This window comes from Hydra vulgaris, chromosome 12 (genome assembly GCF_038396675.1).
Source record: "Hydra vulgaris chromosome 12, alternate assembly HydraT2T_AEP".
Lineage (NCBI taxonomy): Eukaryota > Metazoa > Cnidaria > Hydrozoa > Anthoathecata > Hydridae > Hydra > Hydra vulgaris.
In genome coordinates, this window is record NC_088931.1 from 34402031 (window position 1) to 34414256 (window position 12226).

General features: G+C 29.2%; 1 protein-coding gene across 1 annotated transcript in view; it reads right to left on the reverse strand.

The window, feature by feature from the left end:
• Positions 1-12226, reverse strand: part of LOC100205206 (endothelin-converting enzyme homolog) — a 55705-nt gene extending 43479 nt beyond the window's left edge. Inside the window, exon 1 of the mRNA XM_065813028.1 lies at positions 11555-12226. Coding sequence (XP_065669100.1) covers positions 11555-12151 — 597 coding nt within the window. The 5' untranslated portion in view covers positions 12152-12226. The remainder of the gene's footprint in view (positions 1-11554) is intronic.

Genomic DNA, 12226 nt, shown 5'->3' on the forward strand with positions numbered 1-12226 from the left:
GTAATTTATTATCATTTAACTAGAGGGCAGATATATAATTTATAATAAAATTTAATTTTGATGCATAGTGCAAACTCAAAATATTGGTATCTTAAAATTTATTACTTATTTGTTATATTGTTACCCCACTCATTCTGACGATACGTGTTTTATTTGGATAGCAAATAAAACAACTGTATAAAAGAATAATGCGAGGTTGTTTTATTAATATAAAATACTTATATTAATTTGAAACAATCTTGCTATATTGTTTTATTACTGTTTTTTTACAGTTTATAACATGATAAACATAAAACGCGTTTAGAATAAAACGTGTTTTATTCTCTGTGTGAATTTGAAAAAAACCAGTTGGTCCATATTTTTGAATTTGTTTATATGTTTCTGCAGTAGTTGGTACGTTAATTCTACGAAAATAAAATTTTGTTATTTTTATTTTGACTTAAAAAAATTCTAAACGCTTTTGGAGATTTTTCTCAAATGACTGACTAAACGATATGTTATCAGGTACAAACCAAAAGGTAAAACAATTCAAATTATTAATAAAAATCTGTATTTTTATTTTTCAAATAATATAAACATATTTTCCAAACATTGTTTCTTAAAACTGTTCGATGTCATCCATATTGATAGTAGCCGGTCACAAATTTATGGCCGGTCACAAATTTTTGAATAAAATTCACCAACAATGTCTGTAGGTATATAAACTTTGACTTTCTTTAGGTTATTGATTTTGTTGAATCTGATAGGAAAAAAAATTTGCGGGTAGGGACTGATTTTTGGAAGTTCTGGCAACCCAATTCCCGGTTTTTTTAAGTCAAAGTTTTGTTCATTCAGCCCACCAATAATGTTTTTTACTTCAGCTAGGCCTACATGTTTATTAGAGTAATGTAACTCCACAAAAGTTGAAATATTGAATTTTATTTTGCTTTCCTTTGAAGTTTTCCATGCATGAGATTCCGTAGATATTATTTTTATAAGATTGACCAGATCTTAAATCTTTTACTTTTTTTTTTCTACTATTTTCCCCTCGAATTTGTCCTGTATGCTGCTATACAGGACAAATTCCTGTGGAAAATAGTAGAAAGACAGTGACAGACAACAAAAATTCAGAAATAGACATTATCGACGGTATGGAAAAAATAAAAAGACTCGAAAATGATATATTTAATATAAAAGAAAGCTTAAATTTTCACGAAGAACTCATTGAAAAGAAGATTAAAAACAATATTGAATCTATTGAGAAAGAAAAAGTTTCTAAAAATGTAGCACATAAAAATAATAAGCTTACAAACCTTAAAAAAAAAAAAGAGAGAAATTGAAGATTGGTCACGAAGAAATAATCTCAGAATCGATGGACTGAAGCAAAACGATAACGAAACATGGACGGAAAGTGAAGCAAAGGTTACGAAACTGTTTAAACAGTCTTTAAGGGTTAAAAATGTTAAAAATGAACGAGCGCATCGCTGCGGACGCAAAGATGCAAAAAAGCCACGTACAATCATGATAAAACTTTTAGACTACAAAGATAAAGTTTTAAAAAAATCTTTTAAATTAAAGGGCGAAATTATTTTCATTAATGAAGATTTTTGCTATGAAACTAACGTAATAAGAAAAGACTTGAGAGGAAGAATGAAAACTGAAAGTCGGCTGGGAAAATTTGCATATATATCGTACAATAAGCTATTGGGTATCAAAGAAACCGTGCCAAGAATGCAAAGTTCATTTTTAAAAATAATAAAAAAATTTTTTATTGTTTTATTTGCAATTTTGTGATTATGCAAATGTCTTTTTTATTTTCTATTATTATTATTATTTTATTTTAAAAAAACAACAATAATTAAACAAAAAAAAAAAGGAGGAAAACCTAATAATTAAATATTTTGATCAAAATATTATTCTCAGGGACAAGAATGACTTTGATAATTTTAATCAACAAATATTTGTCAATACTATACAGTTTTAAAGTCAATACTATACAGTTTTTAATTTTTCCAATATCTACAAAGAAAAGAAACTTTTTTTTCAATTTTAAACAATAATATTCGAAGTTTAAGAAAAAATTTTGAAAACTTTAAGTTTTTGTTGGACGAATTAAAATATGAATTGAAAAATAGTTGTCTTACGGAAACTTGGTGTAAGTGTGGTGAAACAAATGCACAATTTAGACTAATTACAAATCAGTACACCAACCACGTAATTTTGGTACTGGTGGGAGCGTAAGTATTTTTATCCACAACTCAATTAATTATAGTTTACGTAACGATCTGTGTAAATGAAATAGATTGTGAGTCATTATACATTGAATTAATAAATAAAGACATAGAAAACATAATTATAAACGTAACATATAGAGTAAAACAGGGTAAAATGAAATAGTTGGTGGAATGAAATAGTTATGACAATGTTTATTTTTTTGCTCTTAATTAATTATTGAATAATCTTTTCGCAAATATTTTTAAATCACGTTGTACTTTTTTGAGTAAGATGATATCAAATTTTATTTTTGACGAAAAAAATTTGTTATAAATTTTTAAGTTTTCGTATGCCTGATAAGATTTTTTTATATTATTTTTAAAAATGAACTTAGCTTCTTGGAAGTTAAATTTGATATTTTTAAAAAATTTTCTGGTATAGCTTTTTACGCTGATCAAGAACCTTTTTTCAAAATTAAATTTGCTTTTTAGGAAAAAAAGTAATGAGTAAAAAACGGAAGAGGAGAATTGTGTGGTTGGAATGAAATACGCTAGTAATAAGTTAAACAATAGCTCACTTTTTAATTAAATCTCAAGTGACCAATAAATCTCCAACTATAAATTTTTTGTATTGAAAAAATTTTTCAATGAAATTTTTCTGAATTTAAATGAATTATTTTTACTGACTGCTTTTATTTAATGATTCGAATCAATGACTAAAATACGCTAGTTACTCTCTTGTTGAATGTGGTTTTTATTAATTAACTAAGTTTCAAGTGACCAAGCTATCTCTATAAATTTTGTGCATAAACTTCAAACGGATTGTTGTTAAATCTATTTTAATATAAAATTTGCCTCGAAACAACTTGCATGCAAAGAAAAAAAAAAAATTATACACCAAAGAGCAAGTTGCGCTTGCGGTTGTTTAAGTACAAAGCGGTGAATTTTCACTTAACAAATCTGCCAAACCATTCAGCATAGTAACTCTTCGCAGGCGTGTTTACCGGTTAAGTGAAACAATTAGCAGTGGTTCAAGTTCAAGATTGTCAAAACAACTTGAATCAGATTTCATCAAATTATCCGATTGGGGCTTTGGTAGAACTTACAATAACGTCATCACACTATTTACCGACTATTTGCAACACCAAGGTCAATTTCATTTGTTTCCTAATGGTGCACCAGGAAGAGATTGATATAACCTTTATATCAGCATCAGAGCCATAGGCAATATTTCATTACTCAGAGTCGCTTCTTGAACGCAAGAAATAGTAGAGTATTTCAACACACTGCAAAGAGAATTCAACGTAGCAGATATCAACGAAAACACTCCATGCCATTTGTGGAAGTTTGATGAATTTGGCTTCTCTGGTGATCTAGGTAAGCAATATATAGTTTGTCGGCGTGGTGCAAAACGACCATTAAAATTGGTTGGCAACAATTTGTGCAGTGACGTGTATGTTCCCGCCAATAATAAAATTCCAGGTAATTAGTTCAATCTAATTATATTTATCTAGTTTATCAAAAAAATATCTGCACAGAGATAGGTGTTTAAGTGGTCCAGGTGATGCCATATACGCTATATCTCCATTAGGATAGATGGAAGATAAGCAATTTGTTCAGTGACTTACTAGCGTGTATGTTGCCGCCAATAAGAAAATTCCATGTAATTAGTTGAATCTAATTTTAGTTATCTAATTATATTTATCTAATTTTACATTCACAAAAGATTATATCAATCTAATAATACTTATCTAATTTTAGATATTCATATTTAAGTCGTAGATGAACATTTGACACACATGTCATTTATCGGGTCGTACTTATTTGCATCGAAAACAATATCTTGTTAATTTGCTTACCAGCTCACTCGTCGCATATTCTGAAGCCACTAGGTGTCGGCGTTTATTTCAATGTCAAAAGATATGGCAATAAACACCTAGTGGCTCCAAATTACTTCAACAGTTTTACGCAGAGACAAAGTTCAACAACTTACCAAAAAAAATGTTTTAGTCACCTGCAAAAAATTTTTTTCAACTCTGGTTAAGTTTTTACACGTACTCAAATAGCCAATGGGTTTCAGAATACTCCTGGTTTCCACTCGACATCAATAAAATTGATCAGTCAAAGTTGCAAATTTTTAATACGTTTGAAAGACTGTCATCTGAACCTGAGCCTTCATCATCTCAACAACCAGAATCTATGATAGTACCATCGCCAATACTAGCACCAGGAACTACATTACCTCAGCCACTGCATTCTGAATCTACACCAACATCTAGAATCAGCATATGTCACATAGTATCAGCTCCAAAGTCACTTCAAAAGTCACCCTGTCTGCAAACAACCTTCAATGATGTAGTACGGCTATTCAATGATGTACTCCGGCTATTCAAAAGGAATTTCAAAGAGTGGTTGATAAACAACTGCAATCAGCCGAATTACTTGTAGCAGCTTTACAACGAATGTTTTGTATCTAACATGTTGACACACACAAAAAAAATATAGATGTGTCAAGATTCGAAGAAGAGTGTCTCAACAAATCTGAAATACTTGAAAGGTTAAAAGATGCTGAGAGCAAAAAAGCACCCAAGCAAGCTAAAAAACAACGTAAGCTTAGCTCTAATGGCAAACAGCAAATAAACCAAGCAACAAGTCCAACGAAAATATTAGCTGTAAACCAATTTAAGTGTAAAAAGTGCCAAAAAGTTTTAGACGAAGCTTCAGCAAGTCAAAATATGGAATGGTATTAGAGTGAAAATTCAAATTGCAAAGTTTGGCTATGTCAAAAATGCATACCAAAGCAATACGAAAAAGGCGCTAAGTTTTATTGCACCAAAAAGTGCCTCACAACTGAAAACTCAACCTCTAGTACCTCTAAACGACTCAACATACCACAAGAATAAAAAAGTTCATTTTATTTGATTGATTTTTTAATTGTTACTATTGATTGCTTTTTGTTATTTTATCAAAGTGTTGTTTTAATTACACATATATTTGCGTATTTCGTTCTCCCCGAATGTCCGTGTAGAATGTAATAGATTTTTTTTAATTAAATAAAGTTTCATAAAAAACTTAAATATTTATTTTTATATATTTAAATACAGCTCAATATTTTCTACAACTTTAAAAAAAATATATATATTTTTTTTTTCCCTAAAAAATAAATAATTTAAGTCCATTTGACCCCATTTTACTCTTGACCACCATCAGGTAATTTAAAAAAATATAAAACTCATCTTAAATCATTTATAACAGCTATCAAAAAAACGCGAGGTCATGTCTTTTTGGTTAGGGATAAAAGCATTGACCTAAAAAAACATGCTTCAAATAATAATTGAAAAATTTTCTAAACACTCTTCTTCAAGATAATTTAATTCCAATAATAAACAAGCCTACACTCGTGATTAACAACTCTTCTACACTTCTTGATAATATAATAACAAATAACTTTCATCATAACCGTCTAAACACAGGTATAATCAAAACTGACTTATCAGATCATTTCCTAACATTCTTAGTTACTAATAACATAATAAGTAACAACATTCCTTCTAAAACTACCGTATTTAGGCGACAGATCAATAAAAACTCCGTAAAACAGTTTCAAAACCTTTTAAGAAACAAAATTGATTGGAATCTGATATTGTAATCAAACGATGCTAACAACTCATATGATCTATTTCTAAGTCAATTCTGCAAGCAATATGAAACAACGTTTCCTGAAAAAAAATGATTGTGAACACAAAAACAGTTATTACTCCATGGATGTCTAATTATTTATTAAAGTCCTCAAAAAGAAAACAAAAGTTAAATGATAAATACTTAAAAGAAAAACTTATAAAAAAGAAATGACTTATAAAAACTATAAAGATATATTTGAAAAAGCAAAAAGAAACTCTAAAAAGCTTTATTATGCAAAGCTATTAGACAAAGTAAGCAGAAACACCAAAAAAACTTGGAATGTAATTAAAGAAGTAATTGGTAAGAATAATTATTCGAGAAACACTCTGCCAAAAAAAATAACAATTGATGAAAAATATATTTATGCTGAATCAATCATTGCTGAAAAAATAAACAGTTTTTTTATTAATACTGGTCCAAATTTAGCATCAAAAATTCCTTTGAATTCAACTTTATTTGAGTTTATTTAAAAAATTAAAATAAAGTTACGGATGAATCTGATCTTAAAGTAATTGAATTGCGAACCGCCCTTCATAATCTTAAAACTAACATAAATGCTAAATTTGATAAAATTAATGTTTATGTTGTAAAATCTGTTTATGATATAATCGAACCTCTTTTGTTTCACACCTTTAATCTTTCTTTTAAACAGGTATTGTCCTGGAAAAATAAAAAATTGCACGAATCACACCGATTTTCAAGACCAGCGATGACTCCATTATTTCTTAGACCTATATCTATATTACCGTGTCTATACCTATATTACCTATAGACCGTATCTATATTACTATATATATAGACTATATCTATATTACCTATATACCGTGTCTATATCTATATTACCTATAGACAGTAGCTAACTTCCAGACATGGAGCAAACTCCAAACATTTATATGTTTATACTTATGTCAAATAAGGATGCTTTGCAAAAAATTGCGATGATTGGAGCTTAGGAACAAAAAAGCCCCAAAAATTTAGCCCCCCTTGCCCCAAACGTGAGAGCAACAAGTTGATGAAATATTTTTTTTATTATTTTTAACAAGACTTATATTCATCGATAAATTTTAAATTTCATAGTAAAATATTTTAGCGTTCAAAAATTATGATCATGTAATGTGTAAACCCCCCTCAATTTGAGGGGGTTGCAAATTTTATATTGTCATAATTTTTGAACTCTGAGAATAATGCTATAAAACTTAAAATTTATCGATGAATATAAGTCTAGTTGAAAATAATACAAAAAATATTTCATCAACTTGTTGCTCTCACGTTTGGGGCAAGGGGGGCTAAATTTTTGGGGCTTTTTTGTTCCCAAGCTCCAATCATCGCAATTTTTTGCAAAGCATTCTTATTTGACATAAGTATAAACATATAAATGTTTGGAGTTTGCTCTATGTCTGGAAGTTAGCTATCTCAAAGACCAAAAAATGCTGGATCCGCCACTGCCAATTGACCTATATCTATATTACCGTGTTTTTCAAAATGGTTTGAAAGAATAATGTAGAACAGGCTATATATTTAATCATTTATCAGAAAACGATATGTTGTATTTAAAACAGTTAGGTTTCAAAAAAAGTGTTTCATTGAACATGCAGCATTATGAACTAACTACTTTACATTAGGACTTTTCATTGATCTAAGGTTAAATTGGTCACAGGTTTTGACCAATTTAACCTTACTGTACTGTAAACCATAATCTACTAATAAAGAAACTTGAATATCATGGAGTAAAAGATAATAACTTACTTTGGTTGAAAAGTTATTTGACCAATAGAAAATAGTTTATGCAATATAATCAAAAACAAACAATTCCTTATACTGTAGCTTGTTGTGTCTCTCAGGGCTCTATTTTAGGACCCTTATTATTCCTAATATATATATAAATGATTTAAATTTAGCAAGAGACTTCTTAAACTGTATTCCTTTTGCAGATGACTCTAATCTTTTTTATTCCCACAGAGATATTAAAACACTTTTTGAAACAGCTAACAAACAGTTGGGTAAGGTTAATGAGTGGTTTATAAGTAATAAACTGTCTCTAAATGTGGATAAAACCAAATTTATTTTATTCCATAACGTAAATAAATTAGAAAATATTTCCATTACACTGCTAAATCTAAGAATTAATAACGCTAACATTAAAAGAGAAACTTCAGTAAACTTTTTGGGAGTAATACTAGATGAAAATTTACGTTAAAGTGATCATATAAAAAGCATTGAGAAAAAAAAATCAAAAAATATTGCCTGGATATATAGGGCTAAACCATTTCTAAATACCTTTAAAAAATATTTAAAAAGTTTACAATTTTCTTTCATTCATTGTTATTTGATTTATTGTAATATTGCATGGGCAAGTACAAGTCATTCAAAATTAAAAAATTGTACAGTAAACAAAAACATGCCTGCAGAATATTTCTTGGAGCTGATAAAATTGTACCATGCGAGCCTCTTCTGCGTATACTTGGCGCATTAAACGTTTATAAAATCAACTTACACCAAGTTTTAATGTTCATTTATAAAATAAAGATGGGACTATCTCCTAAAATATTTCAGTCCTATTTTGAAAAAGTAGTGCATAAATACCCGATAAAATTTTCAGTTAATAACTACATTGTCCCTAAATATAATTCAAAACAAATTACATATTCAATTCAATATCGTTGACTTTATTTGTGGAAAAAGTTTCCTAATATTGCAAATACGAAAGAAGTTAGTGTACAACAGTTTAAGTTATTTCTTATGGATTTTAATCCGATTTTAAATGCTTCTTTTAAACTAAAGTTCAATTATATAAAATATGTCTCAGAATGTATCAACTTTTCTTCATCAATTTAATTATAGTGTTTCCTCTAATCTTGAAAATTATTGTCAAAATCTGAATTTTGAGTACTTTTTTTTAACTATCAATGAATTGTTATTTATTTTACTTTTATACAAATTGGTTTTAAAATATTCATAAATATTACGGTTTTTGTAAATTACGTACTCTTTTATTTTTAATTTTTCGTTCTTTATTTAAATATTACTTTATTACAAACTGTTATATATTTTATTTTATGTTTTCATTAAATAAGTTGTACAGTATATGTATATAGTACGGATCTTGTAAATACGTGTTCTTTATTTTTTTCTTTTTCTTTTTTTCTTTTCTTTCAATTTTCCTTGTTTACGTAATTATTACTCTTAACATTAATATTGTTCTTGAGTGTTTCTTAAACTAATTGTCATTTATTTTTACATTTATAATTTTCAATAAATAATTTGTGAAGTATAAATATAATACGCGGTTGTTGTAAATGCGTACGATTGGGGCTCAGTGATAAGACAAAGTAATGTTTCTTACTTGCCCCGCCTGTGTTTTTATTTATAAACTTTTAAATTGTAAAAGTTATTAAACGGCGAAATAAATAAAACAAAAAAAACAAAAAAAACAAAAAAAATTTGAGAAACAACCTATTTCCACGAAGTGACATTTGGACTTTTTTAGACAAAAACGTAGCTTTTGCAACATCGCTTCGATTTTACTTTACAAAAAAAAAGTTCGTAGTTTGAAAAAAAAAGTTGTAAATTTTCCAGTCAAATTTAGTTTACTATTTCCAATCAGTTTATTTTTCAATAGTTGCGGTTTTTCAAGATCTATAGACTTTTTATAGAGAATAAGCTTTTGAGCTTTGTTGTAAAAACTGTTACTAGGCTAGTTGGCTCATAGTATTTGCTATGGAAAAAAATTTTTTTTTTCAAATTTTAAATAATATTGAGAAAACCTTTTTATAATGAACGAAAGTTAAAAATCTTCTTTTTTTTTTTTTAATTTTTGTTATTGGTGCCCTAAGAAGACCAAACAGTTTTGTCACAGAGCATTGCGGAAGAGTATTAAACTAGGAAGTTTACGTACCCTTTCTTACCAATGGCACGAAATATGCTCAGAGCTCGCTTCGAACCCTCAACCTTTTGCTCCAAATCCGAGCGCTTTAACCACTGAGTCGCGACCGCTCTCTAAATCTAAATTCATACTCTTTAAGAATACCCTTTAATATTTAAAAAAAAAAATCCCGTTTTGGCTACAGAGTTCAAAGAGTAAAAACATGCAAACTGGCATCGGTCTCCTCTGCATAGCTTTTAAATGCAAAGAGATGTTTAACGAAACTTAAAAAATTGTTGTTTGAGAAAGTTTTTGATGGAAAATGTTGTTGTTATTTATTTATTAGGAGGTATATATTATTTATTATTAGGAAACTATTCTTGATTTTTTTGCAAACATTTTTATAAGTGATAAATAAAGGTATATTGCATCTGATTTTATACAGCAAGCATGCTGCTTCGGAATTTCAATGCTCCTATATATGCAATTTGAGTGGACCGCTGTAGTTTTGTTTTGCCGGTTACTTAGTGGACCACTAGTGGCAGTCACCAAAAGTGGCTAGTCATTGGTTAGCCACTATTACCATGCCAAATAGTTATCAGCTTGCCATTTATAGCGGTTGCCACTAATGGTCTCTAAGTAACCGATGAGCGAAAACCCAATGAATTTGTCAAAAATGCCTATATAGGTCATCTGCAAATTCACAAAACTATGTTTGTTGGGTATCTTCATTTTTGTTTGGAGGGATGTCACGGAAATGGTTTTATCGAACTGTGGTTTTGAGTTTGATTTATCAGAGACTTAGGAGCAATACTGCAGTAAAAGTAATAATTTTTAAAACAAAAGTTAACGCTTGACCACAATACTAATAAAAGTATAACCTAGTAATCCAACTCAAGTAAAAAATTTGCTAAAATGCAGTGCAACCGTGGCGCAGTGATCAGAGTTCTGGCTCAGAATCCAGAGGTCCGGGGTTCAACGTCAACTCTAGCCCTATAAACGATATTGTTAAGGAAGGAGGCCTGAACTTTCTAGTTAAATGCTCTTACGCGGTGCTCTATAAGAAGACCGTATTAACTTCTGGAAGCTGTTAATAACTGTTGTTAATAAGCATACACACACAAACACACACAAATTGTAGCAAAAAAATGGAATACGATACATAGTTTTACCTAAAATTTTGAAATCAAAACATTGATTATGTATTTTCTATATAAACAGGTTTTTCATTTAAAAAAGTTCATTTTATAAATAACTTGTTGCAACAATTTTATTGTATTATCCGTTACTATTTTATAGGCACATTTAAGTGGGGCGAATGATTAAGTGTGAGTTTCATAACAACAAATTCAGTTATGCCAATTTGTACTTACGTCAGTTTTAGCAACTACTTCGCACTTTTGAAATTCGCACTTATTCAGGTTCCTGGTTTCAGCATATTCACTTTTTAAGTATCCTCAGTAGCATATATGCTATTATGCATTATATGCTATTATGTTAATATATTAACGTATTTATCGTAGTTAACATGTTTAGCATAATTATTACTAAAATATTAGAGCGTTTAATAACCCAGCAAAGAATTTTGTAGTGGAATTGCAGTGGACTTTTAAGGAATTTTGATTTTTCAAATGGAATTTTGCTCATCGGGTACACAGAAGGCCATTAGAGGCATCCGCTATAAGTATAAGCTGATAACTTTCCAAAATTTAATACAATGGCTCATCATCAACTTGCCACTTTTGAAAGTTTGCTTGGTATTAGATTTAGCTCTAGAAAAATATTATATACTAATATTCTAAATAAATTTTCTACTTACTCGAATTTGGTTTTTTTCTAAATTCATCTGATCATTGACAATTTCAACTGTGAAGAAAGGAGGAGCTGGAAAAAAACTTCTTTGCAACTTTGATAAAACCTCGTAAATATTGTATTGTTTAGAGTTTTGTTCCCATTCTTTGTTGTTGCAAAGAGACCACCCACCGATTTGAGATATAAACTCTAATGCTGGCTTGGGTCCTAACACTTCTATTGTAGCAGTGTCCATACATGATTTGTAATACGAGTGAGCTTTAACCATTGCTTCATTCCAATTAGCTTGTGGCTCTTCTTCAAGCAATTTATGTATTTCTTTTTCAATTTTGTTCTTTAAAATAGAAAAAGTATTAATTTCAACTTCATGGGAAAGTTTGTGTTGTTTTTTCCATCCACCACAAGCAAACTCGTAAAAGTCATTACATGGCTCCTCGGACGTATTTAAACCTTGCTTTATAGTTTCCGCGATTTTTTGGCATTCTTTGGAATTGCATACTTTAGAATACTTTCCAAAACTATTGATGTTTTTACAATCAAGAAAATTAAACTTATAGAATATAAAAAGAGTCACTAAAGTCCAGCACCGCAAAGATTTTGCCATTTTTTGGCAATTTTTGAGATATTTAAAAATGAAAAAATTATAGCATTTGTTTGTTTGTAATCAAAACGAAATGCG